Source organism: Xyrauchen texanus, chromosome 23 (genome assembly GCF_025860055.1).
Source record: "Xyrauchen texanus isolate HMW12.3.18 chromosome 23, RBS_HiC_50CHRs, whole genome shotgun sequence".
NCBI classification, from domain to species: Eukaryota; Metazoa; Chordata; class Actinopteri; order Cypriniformes; family Catostomidae; genus Xyrauchen; species Xyrauchen texanus.
Window position 1 is genome coordinate 24315797 of NC_068298.1, and position 19795 is coordinate 24335591.

Consider the following 19795-nt stretch of genomic DNA (forward strand, 5'->3'; position numbering starts at 1 on the left):
AACTATAATTAAAGGAACATATATTGGGATTGCCCTATCAATGCCAGTGAAGCAGTATCTTAAGTTTGTGTTCTCCAGTGGTGTCTTAATCTCTGGAAGAACCCTCCACAGCCCTTTGGGAAGACTTTAATATGGGATAGTGGTGTTTGGTTCAATGCCCTTTTACTGCTGATGCCAAAAGCACACTAAATCCAAAAGCTAACACAATGCAGATATAATTAATAAGCTCTCTAAGGCTCTGGCCCTCACTTAAATAATGCACCAGTGGCATTATATTGTGCTCAGGATAGGACAATAGACAAACAGCTCTCGATGTGATTTAATAAACCACACTTCAATCGCAATGCGATATTATGATAAGCAAGGTAACAGGTTACGCCTGATAATGGAGGTGGATGACAAAGGATAAATGATGGTTTTGTCTGTGATTTTCTCGGGAGAGGAGTTTTATCCATGTGTGGGAGACACACCAGGAAACAATCTCACTGCACGATCACTACCTTCTCATAGATGGATGTTTTTCTCATTTGCTCTCCAAACGAGGGCTGCACTTTGGCACTGTACTGGCCTGGAGCAAAACTTTATCTCTCGCATTGTAATAAGCCTTTCTACCCACATCATATTCAAGATAAACTCAACCTTTGAGCTCTATATATAGCGCAATCAACAAGGAGCTGTGTTATGAACACTAATAACTTTCATTTGAAAATGACCCACTGCACGTCTCATCTGTGCACATGGACTCTTATTACGGCAGGGCTAACCTCAAATCAGCTCAGCTAATGTGTTCAGAGAAAGGCCTATTCAGAGTAAATAGTACTGTGGGCATTGATACTTCTGCAGTGGCTTTGAATAATCTTTCTTCTTTTTGAACTTAAATGGGTCTATAAATGGGTAATTTATTTAAAAACTACATGGCCTGATAAAATGCTGTTAATTACTATTCAGATTTTTGCTCACATTAGGTTCAAAGGTGTCAGTGTAAGAATAAATTAATGCATGCACCATATGCAAAGCTATTTAGCAATTAAATGCAAGCTACAGTTTCAGTTTTGCAATGCTAATATGTACTCATTAAAAAGATGTCACATAATGTGGAAATTGTGAAGTATTTGTCAGATTTTGTAGCAAGACATTGTACATTTACCTGCTCTGTACAACATAATATCCAATATTTAAATCTGTAAACCTGAGAACTTCCCTTTGATATATGCAAGGGATTCAGAAAGTTACTGTTTACAGCTAAAATATGACTTTTGGATGGAATAATTGATAGAAGTATTTTAACAAGAATACAAACTTGACATATCTGTAAGGTCTCCAAAATTCATCACTGAATACGAATACAAAGTGTATTATAGTACACACAACATTAATTTGTTCTTTTTGTTACAACTGAGCATATCATTAAACATTCATGACTGTTTATAGAAAATTATTTGTATATATATATATATATATATATATATATATATATATATATATATATATATATATATATATATATATATATACATATACCTCAATTATTGTAAATGTTATTGGTGTACCACTTCTGTTCATTAAGTTATTACCTATTTCCCATTGCAGCTATATGATAATACATTTGATATTAGTTGTGTGTGATACACATGTGAAGTCTCGTTTTGCCAGATTTTTGACTATCGGTATAATATCTGGACCACTCTGGAGCTCATTCTGGCCAAGAACCATCCATTTAGAGAGAGACAATCTGATTGACACGTAAAGTGTCCAACCACAGTTTAATTCATTTATATGTAGAAATTAGCAAAGAACCAAATCAATTAGTGGAACATGTGTGGATATTCTGTCAACAGAATTTATGCTCATGGATATCAAGGTTAATTGGTACTAAGTTCCTCAAACAGTACTCTCAATGTCTTTCAGCTACACATTTTTATAAATCTTGCAAACTTTGGAAAATCGAGCGACTTTTTCCTCATACACATCGTCATCGCTGTACTTTGTAAACATGATTTTGTAGCTCAGTCTGTGGATGTGTCATCTGAGACTGAGACTAGTTGTTTGGCCTTGTCTACCGGCCTCCTCTAATACTCTCTGACTGTCTGTTCTTCCATCAGCATAGGGTGCAGACACCCCAGAGTTTCCCTCTATGGACTCCTAACACTGCCTATTACTGCTTAATCTGCACTGCTTCATGTTCTGATCTTCACCAAGACTATATCTGCCTATCACTGTCAAAAAAGCTCCTCTCCCCTCCCCTCTCCTCTCCTAAATGGTTTGAATGTAGGGCTAATGCCCTGTGCTTAAAGCCCAGCAACATGTATATGCCTTCATTTCTCTGCACAGTCTCAGCTGTGTATTTAACAATCAGGTCGTCCCCAGAGCCAGAGTGACATTATCGCTATGGTGTGTCATCCTATCGACTAAACTGCAGAATAGTGCCACTGGTGCGTTTCTCTAATTATTATCAGAGGCTATTTCCTGAGAGAATGGATGTATTGAGTGAAAGGAAAAAAAATAAAATAGTGATGTTCTTTGCCACATTAGTATGCCTCAACACTACCCAATCCTTGTTATGAATTATGCCAGTCATTCTTTAGGATTCATCCCTGTTGACCGCTCGACTTCTGCAAAGGAAATGTACTGATGTAACGTACCCTTGTGTAAATCAGTATTCAGTGGAAATCCTTACCTCCCATTTTTCTCATTTTAGCACCTCATGTGTTTTTGATCCCAGAGTTGATAAGATGGAAATGTACAGCGCCTGATCCTGTTTCACTCAGTCCATTAGAAGTGTGCTAAGAGTCCTTTTGGTCGGAATACTTTTCAAAGTGCAGATTTTCTATTCACACACCTACACTGGACTGCATAAATTAAGATCTTTTTTTTTTTTTTGCCTTGCTTGTCTTTTGTAGTGAAAATAAGTATTAAATCATGCCAAAATGCAGCATTAGTGCTACACTGTGATCTGCGATAATGATCTCATTCAGACTCAGAAATTATTAAAAGTCACCAAACAGACAAAAATGCCACAGCAATTCAAAATGAATTTATTATGTCACCATAATTTGTATTTGTAACAACTGGTGCGTTTCTTTAAATTCTTTTCTGGGCCTAGTTAATTATTCAAATTATTAAAATTGAGAATTTATACATAATGTGTAATGATAATAAATATTTGAACCCACTGTCCTTTGTTATAAAGCTGCCTCAGTGTTAGACATGACAGTATCACATTACCAAGTCCTTAGATATCTAGCTTTGAATTACTAGTTTATTTGGGTGATGTAAGGTTGTGTCCTTGACTGAAATCTTTGTAGCATTTTCTGAGAAGCCTGGTGTCCATCCTGATGTATGCCCTGTCAGCTCTCCCTCCCGCTGTGACTCCCCTCATCGTTGCTCGGGCCTTCTCAGCATGCTTGTGCTTGGCTGTGCCTGTTAGGGGTTTAGTGTTTGCCCTTGCTTGTTATTATTGTTTATCTTGTTTGTCAATCACCTGGATCGCTTGCCACTTCGGCATTGCCTTCATACATATTCATGAGCCCTCATTACCTGGCTGGTTGGTTGCAGGGTATGGCGACGATGCCAGTCTTTGTTCCTGAGACTAACAACAGGTGACTGGAGCAGGCTGGTGTAGTGTTGCCTGTCGTTTGCATATTCTGAAGAGTGTGTCAGGACTGGGTGATGATGCATCAGGTTTTCAGATTACATTAAGCAGTAAGACTACACACCCCTTTGAGTTTAATTGAAGCTTGGTTTTGACTTCGGCATCAAATGCTAATTTAGTAGCACATTGGAAAATGTGTCATACTGATCAAGTGAGTAAAAAATTAGGACTAAACCACACACAGATGAGCCCAGGATGAAACACACATTCTATTCTTAATTCTGCACCTGTCCTATCCAGATGCATCACATAAAATGTGTGTGTATATATATATATATATATATATATATATTTTGTTTTTTTTTTTTTGTTTTTTTTTTTTGTTGATTTTATTATTATTGTTATTTAAGGACAAACAAAACGTACACTGCCTGGCTGGGAGTGGTTCAGGGAGCATGACGAATCATTTTCACACATGAATTGGCTACCAAAGAGTCCTGACCATAACCCCATTGAAAGTCTTTGGGATGTGCTGGAGTACAATTTATGGAGTGGTTCGACTCTTTTGTCATCAATACAAGATCTCGGCCAAAATTCTTGCAACTCTGGATAGAAATAAATGTTGTGACGTTGCATAAGTTTGTCGAAACAATGCCACGATGAATTTGCGCCGTAATCACAGCTTAATGCGGTCCAACAAAATATTAAGTATGCATTTTATTTATTTTTGGCCAGACAGTGTGTAATACAATTAAGTGCTCACCCTCATATAGAAGAAGAAAAAAAACATACATATTGAAATAAATAAATATACAGAAAATAAGAATATTATTCAATTGACAAGTGAAAAAACAAAGTCTCTGTCTAAATTGAATGCGAAACTGCTGCATAATGTCACACAACAATAGGTGTAATAATGTACTGTTACAGTATGTGCAGTGAGATTTTGGACCAATGAGATTTCACTTTGAGCAGGGCTATCTAGAGCAATGCCCAGGATTAGAAACCAAGTGATCGACAAAATGTCCCATCACTCGTTGCTTGTCGTCCAGGGTTCTGACCGATGCTGTATCACACACTAATTGGATAGAAGCTGTTCTGGCTGGTTAGGACAAAAGCACAGATTTACATTGACGAGAGCTTTTATTTCTTGTCACATTATTGCTTTGCACCCAGTTAGGACACAGTGCTAGACTGCTGTTGTTGGATACTACATCAATTCTGCATGATGCTTGTCTCTCAGAGTTAATACCCTGTGTTGGATGCCTTGATGTATGTTTTTTTTTTAAAGGTATTTCTGATGTATATTTTTTTAAATACCCTTTACATTCTAAACCTTTTCATTTGATTTAATAACAAATTGTTTTAGTGCTTCTTATATTATTTTTGGACTCATTTCAGAGGCTTTCACAAAAACACACCTTGTCTGTGTCCGATGTACCATGTACTTTTCCCTTTGTTCATCTCTCTCCTTATTATCTTCATTTATTCCCCTCGCCCTCCACACATACCAGGAGGGAAAAAAAGGTAACAAACTGCACAGGTGCTCATGCTCTTCATCTCCTGAAAAAAATGTCTTTAGAAAGACAAAATTAATGTCATGACAGTTCTGTCAGCATTGCCAGCTCTATCCCTCGTCACCCCAAATATAATATATTTTTTTATTTCTCATTTAGTTTAATGCGATTTTGGAATCTGTCATCCCAGGTTTGTCGCCAGTCAGTCACCAACTGTGGCTGGTGTCTGTGACAGTCAGAGGTGTTAGTTTGATTTAACTGAGTATATATATCCCTTTCGGATCTGTCAGAGTGCCGCTCTCTAGATTAGTTTAATGCCAACTGCACAACCCTCTAATGTGTCATATGTTGTGCCCATCGAGGAAAATCAACCCCATGAATGGTATTGGATGTGTGGTATTGGATATATTGGATGAGTTTTTCTGTCTGTTAGAACGCCACTTTTTAAATCCTCATACCTTAAGTAGTGATTGGTTGTTCTTCCTTTTGCATGCCTGTTTTATTAAAAATGTTGCATTCCTACTTGCCAATGCATATGTTTTTAAAATAACTGTTTTTGTGCAAGTTCCTGGGAAGTGTGTGATTACACTGGCAAGGGGAGTGCTGTGTTATTAAATTGTGAGACACAGCTGCGATAAAATTATGACCTAATTTTGTAGACCTATGCTGTATCGCACACTAATTGGATAGAAGCTGTTTGCATTGACACTGTCATGATAATTACCCTGCTTAGTTAGAACTATTATTATTATTATTATTATTATTATTTATCTCTTTCCTTGTAAGCTTGATAAGGACTGCGTGTGTATCAGGTTTCAGAGAGATAAGGTGACTAACTCATCAAATAGGCCATTCAACATGTGCACCTCTGATGTCGAGCTGAATCATGCACTCTACATTACATGGAAGAACAGATTTACTCTAATCTTGAGCCTTTTATTGCTCTTTCCCAGAGCGACAACACATTGTGTCATTTACTCTGCATGATACATGAGGAGATCAAAGGATGAAAATGCTGTTATAAATGTGATATCATATTGTATTTACCAATAGAAGTAAATGTTTATTGAAACAAACACATGGCTGTGATGAAAGAGTATTTTGTGCTGGTTTGAGTATGTTCCGTAGTTTTCTGTGGTATTGATTTGAACAGAGGTCCCTGAAACCGAAAGCCATGCCGAGACCTGCTGAGAATGCGCGGCAGGAAGGCGACTGTATAATGTTTCACTAGTGTGCTTGTCCAAGAGAAAGACAGAGCTGATTGCTGTGAAGAGTCCCAAAAAATGAAGAACAGATCAGTTAGGAGGAAAAAAAGGAGGGCAAATAGACAGTCACATCTATCAGCACTTATCCACAACATACACAACTGGTTCAGATGAGGAGTTCTGTTTTTGGCATCACATACAGGCAAGGTTACAGCCCCCTCGTGCACCCCTCCTTTTGTGAATTCTTTCAGTTTAATAAAGAGTTTATTGCTGGGAGAACATTTTTATTGATTGTGCTGTCCCTGGGAGGGTAATTTGAGATTTGTTGATCTTCCCTCGTTTCTGACTTTACCATTGGGCATATGCTCTGTTGAGCAGGAGAGAGATGTCCGTGGGAGTACTTTATTTCCATCTACCCAAGCATGGTGCGCTTTTTGTAATGGCTGTTCTCTTTCCCTCAACTTCCCAAGCTCATGCTCATTGGGTTAACAGACGCTGTGATGCTCTGTGCATTGTGCTGGTATTCAGATTATTATTATTTTGAATTTTTTAAACCCTACCCCTCACCCCATGGAATCAAAATTGGAGTTTTGTGTCTTTTAGTTTGTTAGCTTTACATTTACATTTTCATTTATGCATTTGGCAGACACTTTTATCCAAAGCGACTTACAGTGCACTTATTACAGGGACAATCCCTGGAGTTAAGTGCCTTGCTCAAGGACACAATGGTGGTGGCTGTGGGAATCGAACCAGCGACCTTCTGATTAACATCTGCAACCAACTAGCAAGTTGTCATGGTTCATGTTTGTAAAGTAAACTAAAGGCTGTTGGCTATTTACATGGTAAAATAATTCAATGGGACCTTTTACAACAACTTGGAGTGCCTCTTCTAACTGTAGAATTCACCATTACATCACTGTTACAATTAGTAACTTGGCAAAGGTCGAGTGCGTGCCTGGAACAAGTCAACATCAGAGATCAAAGTAGCCTGCTGGAAGCCCCACAAATACTGTCATTCAGTGAAAATGTGTTCTGATCCAGAGCCGTCTCTGTATCCCTCTCTTTCTCTGTTTTCCTATCCTCTTCCAGCACTGGCAGAGTCCCTTTAAAGTCCCTTTATCACTTAAGTACTTGGCAGTCATTACAACTGCATACTCTTATTGTTTCACAGATAAATGGAAACGTACCATGCAGGAGTAATTGCACCTAAATGCCGTGCTGCACTCGCCATTGAAGTTACTTCGCACTGATGATTAGAAAGTCATGTTGCTCTTTTGTTCTCTATACATATATATATGTATATATATATATATATATATATATATATATATATATATATATATATAACACACACACCAATCAGCCACAACATTATAACCACCTGCATAGTGTTGTGTAGGTCCCCCTCATGCTGCCAAAACAACGCCAACCCTATTCTTCTCTTGTACAGAGGGGTTATCTGAGTTACCATAGACTTTGTCAGTTTGAACCAGTCTGGACATTATCTGTTGACCTCTCTTATCAACAAGGTGTTTCCGTCTGCAGAACTGCTGCTCACTGGATGTTTTTTTTGTTTTGGTGCCATTCGGAGTAAATTCTAGAAACTGTTGAGCGTGAAAATTCCAGGAGATCAGCAGTTATAGAAATACTCAAACCAGCCTGTGTGCTAGGGCCCATGCGCTTCTAACCCCTCTCCCAGATGTGTCTGGAGGCCTGGAGAGAGAAGACTGACTCATTCAGAGTTCAGCTGCCTCTTACTAACCTTCCCATATGACATGCATGTCATGTACTCAATATGGGGGCTCTGATAATTATTTAACCATAGAGGAGTGTATTAACAATAAGGTTGGTACAAGATGCTTGAAGTGCTTGAAGTACTTGAATTTGGCTTTTACAAATTTAAGTCCTGGAAAACCCTTGAAAATAGCAGGTGCTTAAAAAGAAATATAGAAAATCTTAAAATATGTTTGTAAAACAGTTAAAGGATGGGCAAGGAAGAGGCGAGAACCGACTTGTCAACATAAATAATAATTTAATAAGAAACTTAAAACACAACATAAACAAACACACATGCGGACATGCCCGTAATTCTCTCTCTCTCGAACAATCGTCACCGGCCGCCTTTATCCCTCGCTCGCCTCATCAGGCCGATTGGGGACCGGGCATGCAATATTCCGACCCGGCCCCGCCCCCCTCCGCTCCACATTCCTCCCGGCGTTACCTCAGGCCGGGGTGCCACCGGCATGACTTACACCCCCCCATCCCTGGGCGGGTGTATCTCGTGGTCATCCCCGCCTTCCTCGCCCTGGGAGGAGACAGAAGGGGACAAACAACAACAAAATAGGCGAGGGAAAAGGGCAACACGGTGCGAAAGGGAGAGAGAGAGGAGAGAGAGAAAAAGCTCACTCACCGGTTCTCTGATGTACCGTCGCGTGGTCCTCGAACACTCCTCCACACTCAGGCGGACGACAGCCGCTCCAACCCCGGGTGAACCGGAGTGAAACCTTCGACCCCCAGCGGGCAGAACGCGCCTCCGCTTTCCTGGCAGCAAATGGGGACACTCCTCCGCCCCTGGCAGCGGCCCTACCGCTCCTGGCGGTCGGAGAGTTTCTTCCCTCCTCCCCTAGCGTACGGCAGTCTCTCTCGACCCCTCCGCGTCTCTGGGGACGGCAGGGCACTCCTCCATCCCCGGCAGCGGCTCCCTCGCTCCAGGCAGTCGGGGTATCCCGTCCCCACTTGCCCCGCGGACGACGGCCGTTCCCCGCATCCGGGCTGTCGGGCTACTCCTTCACCCAGCAGATGGCAGCGGCACTCCCCAGGGTGGATGGCAGTGTCGAGGACTCCGCGATGGGCATCCCTCCTCCCTCCCGGCTTTCGGCACCAATGTAAAACAGTTAAAGGATGGGCAAGGAGGAGGCGAGAACCGGCTTGTCAACATAAATAATAATTTAATAAGAAACTTAAAACACAACATAAACAAACACACATGCGGACATGCCCGTAATTCTCTCTCTCTCTCGAACAATCGTCACCGGCCACCTTTATCCCTCGCGCGCCTCATCAGGCCGATTGGGGACCGGGCGCGTGATATTCCGACCCGGCCCCGCCCCCCTCCACTCCACAACTTTGCTTAAATCATTTAATAAATGAAATGATTTATTTTCCGAAAAACACGAAATCAGACCACTAAACCACTGCTGAAGCACATAGATGGCACTGTTATGTGGCACCTGTTACTTTTGGCAGTGCTGTTCAGAATGGGCCAATCACAATCAAGTGTTACTGTAGGATAAAAAAAAATAAAAGGTATATATATATATAATAGATATTGCTGTTGCGGATTTAACAAGTATGAATTCTTGCTACTATCAGTTTTAATAAAAAATGACTCTTCAGAGTAAAAAAAATATATGAGATGTTAAACGTTCTGAGAATTAAATGCAGATCAATGGAGGATTCAGTTTTGAGAGCCGTCTAGCACTGCCTTCTTTGTGCCACACAAAATCGGTTATTTCTGACAGCATTTTAATTAATATCAAAATATGTTGACAAGCATGCCCCTTGACTTTTTTAGTCATGAAAATGCTTTCAAACAGTGAAAATGTTTAATAAAATTATCATTCTATAACCTAAACTTTAATGATGTGAAATGGCTTGACTGTTTTGCCATTTATTTTAGAAAATATATTTGAAATTGTTAAGTGCCAGAATAAATCCTTGTCCCCTTCTTCTGGTACACCACTTCTATGACATGCAAAGTTATTTATGTATTTATTGTGTAATTATTTTTAAGACAAACATTAGTGCAAGGCTGAACAATTGTGCAAAAAGGCAAATAAATGTATTATTAATAATCTAAATAATTTAAAAATAATATTTGTCCCTTGATTTCATGGCATTGCTGTTGGCATTTCCACATGGCATTTCATGCAGAGGCTGCTTAAATATGCATATAGTGATTTTTCCAGCATGTTAAAATTAACTAAATTTAACTAATATTTTCAAATAAAAAATGTTTGGTGTTGTACCCATTTAACCCTCATTAGTGTTAACTTAGAGCACCTAACCCTGAACGAAAATTAAATAATAAAAGAAAGGACAACAGCCAAGTTATCCTTTATGATTAAAAATGATGTCAACATATTACAAAATGTTTATTCTCAGCATTTCTAGGCAAAACATGAACTGAATGGAACATTTTTAAATTTTATAAGTTGGAAAGTCAAATTTTTTTGAGAGTGACCCATTTGCAGTTTCGGTCAGTTCCTCACATAAATCTGTTGTTTGACTTTAGAAAACATGGAACATAGCACACGAGTCATATGGACTACAGTTTACAGATCCAGTTATTCACTTTTGTTGGAAAGCGAAGTGCATTTTAAGGGAGCACACATCAATTTTGAACCAAGAATTGGTACTGAGAATTTGTAGTTAAAGGTGGGAAGAGAAATCGGCCCAAAAGTTGTTTTGGGATGGGGGTCTCTATTCTGCATATCGCTGCACCCTTAGGCATATAGCTGCGCCGTTTTGTGGCCCATTCTGTATAACGCGGTGGCTCATTTCAGCTTATCGCAGCCCATTCAGCCCGTTTCGTGGCCGGCCCGCCTGGTTCTCCTGATGGCCAGTCCCCCTGATCATCCCCAAAGTGCATCGGCCCACCGAGAAAATGTCCTTGAAAGTCCATGAATTTTACTTTGAAACATCTGTACGAACCCTGTAATTATCAACAATGCTTACTTTCCTCTCACTTTAATCCCTTATTTTAATGTGTCCCCTCCATCTTTGTTCTATATTTGGTGGTTTGTCCTATAGATGGCTTTGGAAATGAGGCAACAGCAATACCTAATCGCTTGTCTCGTCTCGGCAAGTGGCAACGGAGAAATACAACTCCAAAAATGAGATTTGGCAGCACATTAGCAATGATGATTGCTGTTACTGAATGGTGTACTGCTGTGTTGTTGCATTTCCTTCAAAATAAATGATATATTGTTTAGGGGAGCTTTGCTCCTTAGCCGAACCACCAGGCTGATGTTTCTCAGACTCTTTCAAACGTGAGAAAGGCCATTTTACCGTAATCCCTCCCCCTAACGCAGCTGATCTTTGCTTCTCGATAGCAGTTTTTTTTTTTTTCCAGAAACATCTCAGAGCCTCTCTACACATTTATTGTATATAACATCTGATATGATGGAGTCAACCTTCAGTTTTATCTTATTGTCCAGACAATACAGGCTTTTGACATTGTTTTAAATTATTATTTTCACAAGATTGGCTTTGAACTGATTTTTCTAGGGGGAAGTGGGGATTTTAGGCTCTATATATATATATATTTTTTTTTTAACTAATAATCCTGCTTTGCTTATCCACATATTCCTCTATTTGCAAAATAAACAAAGCTAATGATTATCTCATCAGAAGCACATAGCGTCTTTCTACAATGCTCTCTCTACTATAGAGAATAGCACCAAACTCAATTGAGTTTAAAGGTGTAGTTTGTAGTAATATCACATATTCATTCTCTCAATCTCTTAACATTCCCTTGTACGTGAAAATCCAATATTTCTATCGGTAAAGTTCATCAAAGGTTCAACCAAAAATGGCTCTATTTTCTTCATATTTTCAAGAATAAGGTGTCAGTGTATTGGCTCCATATTGCGTCAGGCTTTTTGTCAGCAGGACATTTGAAGTTATTGCACAAAGATACCACATAAATGCATTTAACCGTGTTGAGGACATTCTACCAATGGAGAGGGAAAAAAAATGAATATTAGGGCTTAATATTTCAGTTTTGTGTGGATATATTGAAGATATGAGACCTACCAGCCATCCCATTAGTTAAACCTGGTAATATGCTGGTAACCTGGGCCGGTCTGACTACTCTCAGCCATGTGACTGCAAGCATGCCTGCTTATGCCAGCCAAATTAGCAGATATAATGAGAGAGGAAGCCTCCAGAAGTCTACCCATGGAAAGGGCATCACTTCTTTGGGAAAAAAAAAAAAACAGTTTGCCCCGCTCCTTTTCATTTGCTCAACTGACCTTCATGAGCACAATTAGCATTTAAAGAAAGTTAAGGTTCTTTCACACACCCACGTCACCTACAACACACCTTTACTCTTAGAGATAATTGCAAAGTTGGACGAGCAATATGAAACTATTTTTGGTGAAAAGGAGTCAATAGAGTTCCTGACATCTGTAAAGTGGAAATTTTTTAGTGCAAACTTGTCTTTCACTTGGCTCAAATAAGCCCTCCATCTCAAACTGTCTGAATGAAAAGGAAAGCCATAAACATCAGGGACATTTCAGTGACATAGTAAATGATGTGGGGGTATTTATTTCTCTATGTCACCTTGGAACGTCATTTTCTCTGCACCATAAAAACTTTGAACCTCGGCTGAGCTCCAAGAGCAGAGCTGTGCAGGGATGATTTTACCTTGTAGAGCAATAACTCTATCCACCAACAAGTTAGCAAGCTGAAGAAAAAAGATGGAGTCAAGATCAACATGAATATTTCCCCTTGAATTGAGCATCCGTAGATTTTTAAAGGCCAATCAGGCTGTGCTCGCTTAAAGAAAGGATGTTTTATTCACTCTGCTCTTCAATCAGATTGGCAGTGCACAGTAATGGGGAAAGATGTGAACTTAAGAGAGACTGTGTGAATTGCAAGTTTATTTCAGACCACCAGCTTAAGGCACAGTAGCATCTAAAGCCATGGCCTCATTTATACGCTGCTCTACTGTTTGCCATCACTCACATCCTTGTGAAAGTTCACCAAATGAGAAGCAACAGCATTGAGTTTAATTGAAATTATTTCTTATCAGATGAAAGCAGAGCCCTGGCATGCACTACACCGATGAGTGCTGCTTTGTAGGCGAATAAGACAGATCATGATCAAACTGTCTTTAGGATGGATGTTTTGTCCTGTGGCATTGAATAGTGTGTGTGTGTGTTTTCTTTGCAGAACCTGATCAAGAACCTTCCTGAGCAAAAGGAACTGAGCAATCTTGCTGAGCTGAAGAATGAATACGAGGAGCTTTGTGAGTCAGAGCAATTTGGCATTGTGGTGAGTACTGAGTTCTTAGTACCCAGATCCACTGGCACTACCCATTGAGACTTTTTCCCCATTTTTCACCAACATGGTCACGTTGCTTGTGCCAGAGCCGGTTCCCAATCTAGAACCATTCTGCACGTTTTCACTGAAAAAGGCCTTCTAGATTGGAAAACACTGCTCTACGCCGGTGCCTTTAACTGCTGGTTTTAAACTAGGAATGTAAACATACGCTGGACAGATGTCTTTGACCATTGTGCTGCTGCTTTTTTTTTAGCATCTCACGCAGAGCACCGTGTCAATTTAAATAGAGTCTTTTTAGACACTGTGTCAAGTTAAATAGAACTAGAATTTTATAAACACTTCTTGAGTAACCTGCTTTCTGTTTCATTCATTGTGCCGAGTCTATCTTTTTTAATGCAGGTTTCCCGAAGATTCAACATCTTAAAGAGGTTCAGGTTGTAAAGAAGATTTCATGTAACTGTTGCTCATAATTCCAGAATTATTATTATTATTTGTATTTTTTTACATTTTAATTACTTTTCTGGCTAAAGAAATATTACATATAAAATTCCATCATCATTTCCCTAAATGTGCACACTTTTGGACTAAAAGATTAATCGAGGTTGTTTAGTGAAGCCATCAGATGACGTTTATTGAATCTTGCATGATTGGAGATGTGTTTCCATAATTATTTTATAATATGGGATGTATGATACAAATGGTTAATTTTAAATCTTAACATCATTTATGGAAATACATTAGCTATAACATTTTGATCATGCAACTGATTTCAGCCATCAATGCATGAGATTTAGATTTCCAAATGATGTATTGGTTTCAAGTTTGCCTAACAATTCACCTTTTAAACATGCAGTAAATATAAATGGCATTCAGGTGGGCCTGTAGAGACCCATCTGAGGTTAAGGGGTTTTAACCCGTTTTGTGTCCTTTGTTTTTGAGCCAAGGGATTATCCGCCAGAGTTGTATTATCAACTAACAATGTTTAGTTAGCTGCCATTTGAAATAATCGCCATGCTTTGTTTATGCACGTCTAAGGGGCTGTTGTTGTACAGCCTGCACTCTCTCTGGACTTTAATGTGCGGGTTGCCACGAGACCACAGGGCTGATGTGAGAAACTGCTGATGAGAGTGAGACTGGAATATATGAATGAATAAAGACAGGTACCTCTGTTTGTGTGATTTACACCAGAAGAAGACGGACACCTCTCACACATGCCATTGATCACATCATTAACAACTAGTTATTCACTTCGGTTCTGAACACACTGCGTGGAATTTAGGAAAATTTCAGAAGTTAATTTAGATATAGAATGCAGTTTTCACTCCTGTAATTTACTGAACTGTGTGTACAGAACAGGATTAAGCACTAAAATGTGAACAGACAACCACATTTTGCTTCAGTGTGTACGTGGCCATACTATGTTCTCAAAATTAGTATTAAGAGTCATAAACAAAGGCTGTGCTGCATGTTAGTCGGCTACATTTACATTCGTCATTCAAGTCAGTGGAATCACAGGATGGTTCTGAGAGAGATTTGCATATCATCTGGCCTAGCGTCGGCTTTGGCACAAACTCCAGCACCATTTGTATCGAAAATGGGTATCTGACTCTATAAAGGCATTTCAATTTCCTGTCAATCTTATTCTTATTTTCTTAGTCTTTTCTTCCACTTTTCTTCTCTCTCCTTTTGGCTCCACTCTGTATTTCTCCTCTAATTTTGTCACACTTCAGTGCATAACCCTTCACACTTCTCTTTACCACTTCCTCATCTTTCTCTCTCTCTCTCTCTCTCTCTCTCTCTCTCTCTCTCTCTCTCCCTCTCTCTCTCTCTCTCTCTCTCTCTCTCTCTCTCTCTCTCTCTCTGTTACTAAAATCACCTTTTTTTCATTCCTGTTGTTCGCACCAATTGCTCTCTACTTCCGTGTGAAGGATTTTGGGCTGAAAGCAGATTGGGAGGGGTCCCGGGAAATTAAGCATTGAGCAAGACAGAGAGAAAGTGAGCTGGAGAAAGAAGACTGCCATCAGGCTCCATGCAGGATCAGCACTATTCAATTTATAAAGAGACTCAGTAATATATAATTAAAAGGCCAAGAATATAAAGGGCATTTTTTATGACAAGTCATATCTGGTATCCTGGTCGTGACTGACAGAAGCTATGATTCAGATGAATTATAAAGAATGAGGCAGAGCTTTATTTTACTACAGAGCAGGATTAGATCTCTGAGTTTCTAAATTGGAAGGGCTTTTAGACTTTCTTCCTATATTGATCAAATTCCATTAACGTTGGCCTTGACTTTGTCTCAAATATTTAAGCTTCTTTCCACATCAGTAGTTCTGCACATTGCACGAGTCAATGCCTGATCTGACTCGCACCTAGACTAAAAGAAAAATGCATGCAAAAATGACATGTCTGTCATTATTTACTCACCTTATGTTTAACAAACATGTATGACTTGTTTTCTACCATGGAACACAAACGGATAAGTTAAGCATACGGACAAACGGAGTGTTTATTCTGTTCTTTTCCATACAATAAAAGTGTATGGGGATGTGTACAGTCATTGCACAAAATATTGTGCAATCACAGTCCGCTTTCACTTCAATTGTATGGCTAAGCGCATTTGACACTTTCTGTCTTCTCTTGTGTCCCACAGAAGAAAAGTCATCATAGAAGTTAAGAATGACTTAAGGGTGAATAAATTATGACATTGTTTTTTTTTTTTTCTGTTTTGGGTGAACTTTTCTTTCAAGCACTCCAATAATTCATATTCTGCATAGGACCTCTGCCTTACATTTGTTACCAGATGTATTTCTGTAATGCATATGCATTCCTTCACTGATATTATGGCACCTCTGACATTGGTGTCTTTGACAGCAGATTCTTATAGAAATCAGTTCAGTGCAAGTAACAGAATGCCCCCCTCCCTCTCACGCTGTGCTATGTCTTTCACTAACTGTGACTTTGGAGGACGTAATGAAGCACACTGTGACAGGCTCCTCCTTTGACTGAGCTCAAAGCAGGTAATATACAGGCAGCACCTCATCAACAGCACCTTGCGCTGCTCCTTGGGGAAATAAGTCACTCTCAGCTCCTCTCCCTCCAGAGCTGTCACCAACCCAGCCTCTTTTATTGTGATTTCCTCTTATACAGAGAAATGAAATCTTGTGGTGCAGGGAGTAGGTGGGGTGGGGTGGCGTACTGGGGCCATAGGGCCGTGTTTTTTAAATTTTGTTTTTTTTATCTGTTACTTGCTCATAAAGATTAATAAATGTGAGTGGTAATGGAGCATCCTGACTGCATCTCTGGGCTGCCTGCGAGCAGTGGATTATGCAGAAATCTGGAGCAAGAGTGTCTGAGGTCGCTCTTTTCTATACAGCTCCTGTTGGATCCTTGTTGTTGTTGTTTTGTGTCTCCTCGCTCATTCGTCTCCTCCTCATTCGTCTTTTTACTTAAATGTCACCTCACTTCCGAACCAATAATATTATTGCAGTTATTCTGGTTAAACAATGTGTATCAAGGATATTGAATATTAATATAGAGGGTTCCAACAGTGAAGAACAATCTGGAAATGCATCACAATTTTTTTAATTTTGATTTTTTTTAGGCTGTCCAGTTCTCTCTCTGTCCTGGTCAGATTTAAAAAAAAATAAAATAAAATATATATATATATATATATATATATATATATATATATATATATATATATATATATATATATATATATTATTTTTTTTATTTTCTTGTAGGAAATTAAAGTTTACTCAATACTGAAATGTATTGCAATGTTCTAACCAAGGATATTATCGTTTAATAAGATTAATAAAATGAAAACTAGCATTGAAAAAGTATTTTCGTGAGCAAAAATAAAATACAAATGTGAGCTTTAAAAAAACGCAAACTAAACTGAAACTCTAAATGTGGATTAGAAAATGAATGAAAAGTCACAGCTGAGAGTGTCTAGAGTCATGAAGAGAATTACTCTCTGACTAAACCTCTGATCTGACTAAAATGATCTCCTGTTTTCCTCATAAAGAACCTGCGAGCACACGTACGATTGACATGTAAAATCATCAAACCGTAGTTTTCCTGCATATGTGATGTTTAGAAGCACGTACATCTGGGGCTCTAGATGACACCAAAATAAACCTGCATGTCATTACTAAATGCATCATGAACAAAATTTCCATTCGTTAACATTTGTTTATGCATAAATAGGGTTTTATGAACTAGTATACTTGTATAGCATTTATTAATCTTAGGTAATGTTAATTTATACAAATATTTTTCATATTCATATTGCCTTAACTAATGTTTATGTGTACCACTTTTAAATTTAAATATGTGTTAGTATACAGTATGTTGAAATTAGCATTAACCAAGATCAGTATGTGCTAAATGTGCTGCTCAATGTTAGTTCATATTAACCAATGTAGTTAACAAATGTTAATAAATGCAACCTTACTGTAGTTACAGTTCTCTTACTTCATTTGTCCCCATGTGCACTTTCAAACTGTAGTCTGGCTTTTTTATGGCGGTTTTGGAGAAGTGACCTGTGGGCGGCTGTGGCTCAGTTGGTGAAGCGGGTCAGCCACTAATTGCAGGATTGGTGGTTTGAATCCCGGCCCACACGACTCCACATGCCGAAGTGCCCTTGGGCAAGACACTGAACCCCAAGTTGCCCCCAATGGCAGGCTAGCACCTTGCATGGCAGCTCTGCCTTCATTGGTGTGTGAATGTGTGTGTGAATGGGTGAATGAGTCACAGTGTAAAGCGCTTTGAATACCATTAAGGTTAAAAAGGCGCTATATAAGTGCAGACCATTTACCATTTACCTCTACTTTGCTGCGCAGCCTTTCTGGTTATGTCAATATAGGACTCATTTTTCTATGGATATAGATACTTGTCAATCTATATCCATATCCAACTTTACAAAGTTGAAAGCTATTTATTTCATTAAATTAAGCTTAACATTTTCTTTGTGTTTGTTTTTGAGTTTCTACATTGTGCAATAGAGTGTTGTGTCTTAAGGTCAATATTAGGTCACAAATGGCAAAAATGAAACCGCTTTCTCTAGAAACTCGTCATTCAATAATTGTTTTCAGAAATGAAGGCTATACAATGCTTGAAATTGCCAAAAAACTGAAGATTTCATACAAAGTTGTACACTACAGTCTTCAAAGACAAAGGACAACTGGCTTTAACAAGGACAGAAAGAGATGTGGAAGGCTCAGATGTACAACTAAACAAGAGGATAAGAACATCAGAGCCTCTACTTTTAGAAACAGATGCCTCACATGTCAGCTGACAGCTTCATTGAATTCTACCCGCTCAACACCAGTCTCATGTACAACAGTAAAGAGAAGAATTATGAAGAATTTGCAAAGAAAAAGCCACTTTTGAAACAAACAAACAAAAACAAAAAGTTAGAGTGGGCAAAGAAAAACATACATTGGACAACAGATAATTGAAAAAGAGTATTATGGATCTTAACCCCATTGAGCTTTTGTGGGATCAGCTAGACTGTAAGGTGCGTGAGAAGTGCCCGACAAGATGGCCAAATCTATGGCAAGTGCTACAGGAAGCGTACGGTGAAATGTCACCTGAGTATCTGGAAAATACTGACAATAAACTGACCACTGTCATTGCTGCACATGGTGGATTGTTTGATGAGGACTCTTTGAAGTAGTTTAAGATGTTCTGATTTATTTATTTATTTTTCTAATTATAATAGTAATTTTTCACATTATTAATGTCCTGACTATACATTGTGATCAGTTGAATGCCACTTCATGAATAAAAGTAACAATTTCTTTCCATAAGAGCAAAATCTGTACATTATTCCAAATTTTTGTCCTCCATTGTGTATATATATATATATATATATATATATATATATATATATATATATATATATATATATTAGGGCTGTCAATGGATTACATTTTGAATCGAATTAATTACATGGTGTCCCGATACAAATATTTTCTGAGAAAGCCCCTCATATAACAATAATTAAATATATAATGATGCAATAATTATACATAGTTATTTTTAAATATTAAAAATGATACCATATATATATATATATATATATATATATATATATATATATATATATATATATATATATATATATACAGGTCCTTCTCAAAAAATTAGCATATTGTGATAAAGGTCATTATTTTCCATAATGTAATGATAAAAATTAAACTTTCATATATTTTAGATTCATTGCACACCAACTGAAATATTTCAGGTCTTTTATTGTTTTAATACTGATGATTTTGGCATACAGCTCATGAAAACCCAAAATTCCTATCTCAAAAAATTAGCATATCATGAAAAGGGTCTTTAAAAATCCACGATCCCGGTTCTGGGATTTAAAATTACGTCAGTAATAATGTACTTCCAAT

The 19795-nt window shown here is 38.4% G+C and overlaps 1 protein-coding gene across 8 annotated transcripts in view; it reads left to right on the forward strand.

Annotated features, from left to right (window-relative positions):
* Window positions 1–19795, forward strand: part of diaph2 (diaphanous-related formin 2) — a 559041-nt gene that overhangs the window by 324893 nt on the left and 214353 nt on the right. For all 8 annotated transcript variants that reach the window (XM_052154718.1, XM_052154723.1, XM_052154724.1 and 5 more), the window contains one exon: window positions 13272–13373. In XM_052154718.1, the coding sequence (XP_052010678.1) occupies window positions 13272–13373 (102 nt within the window). The remainder of the gene's footprint in view (window positions 1–13271; window positions 13374–19795) is intronic.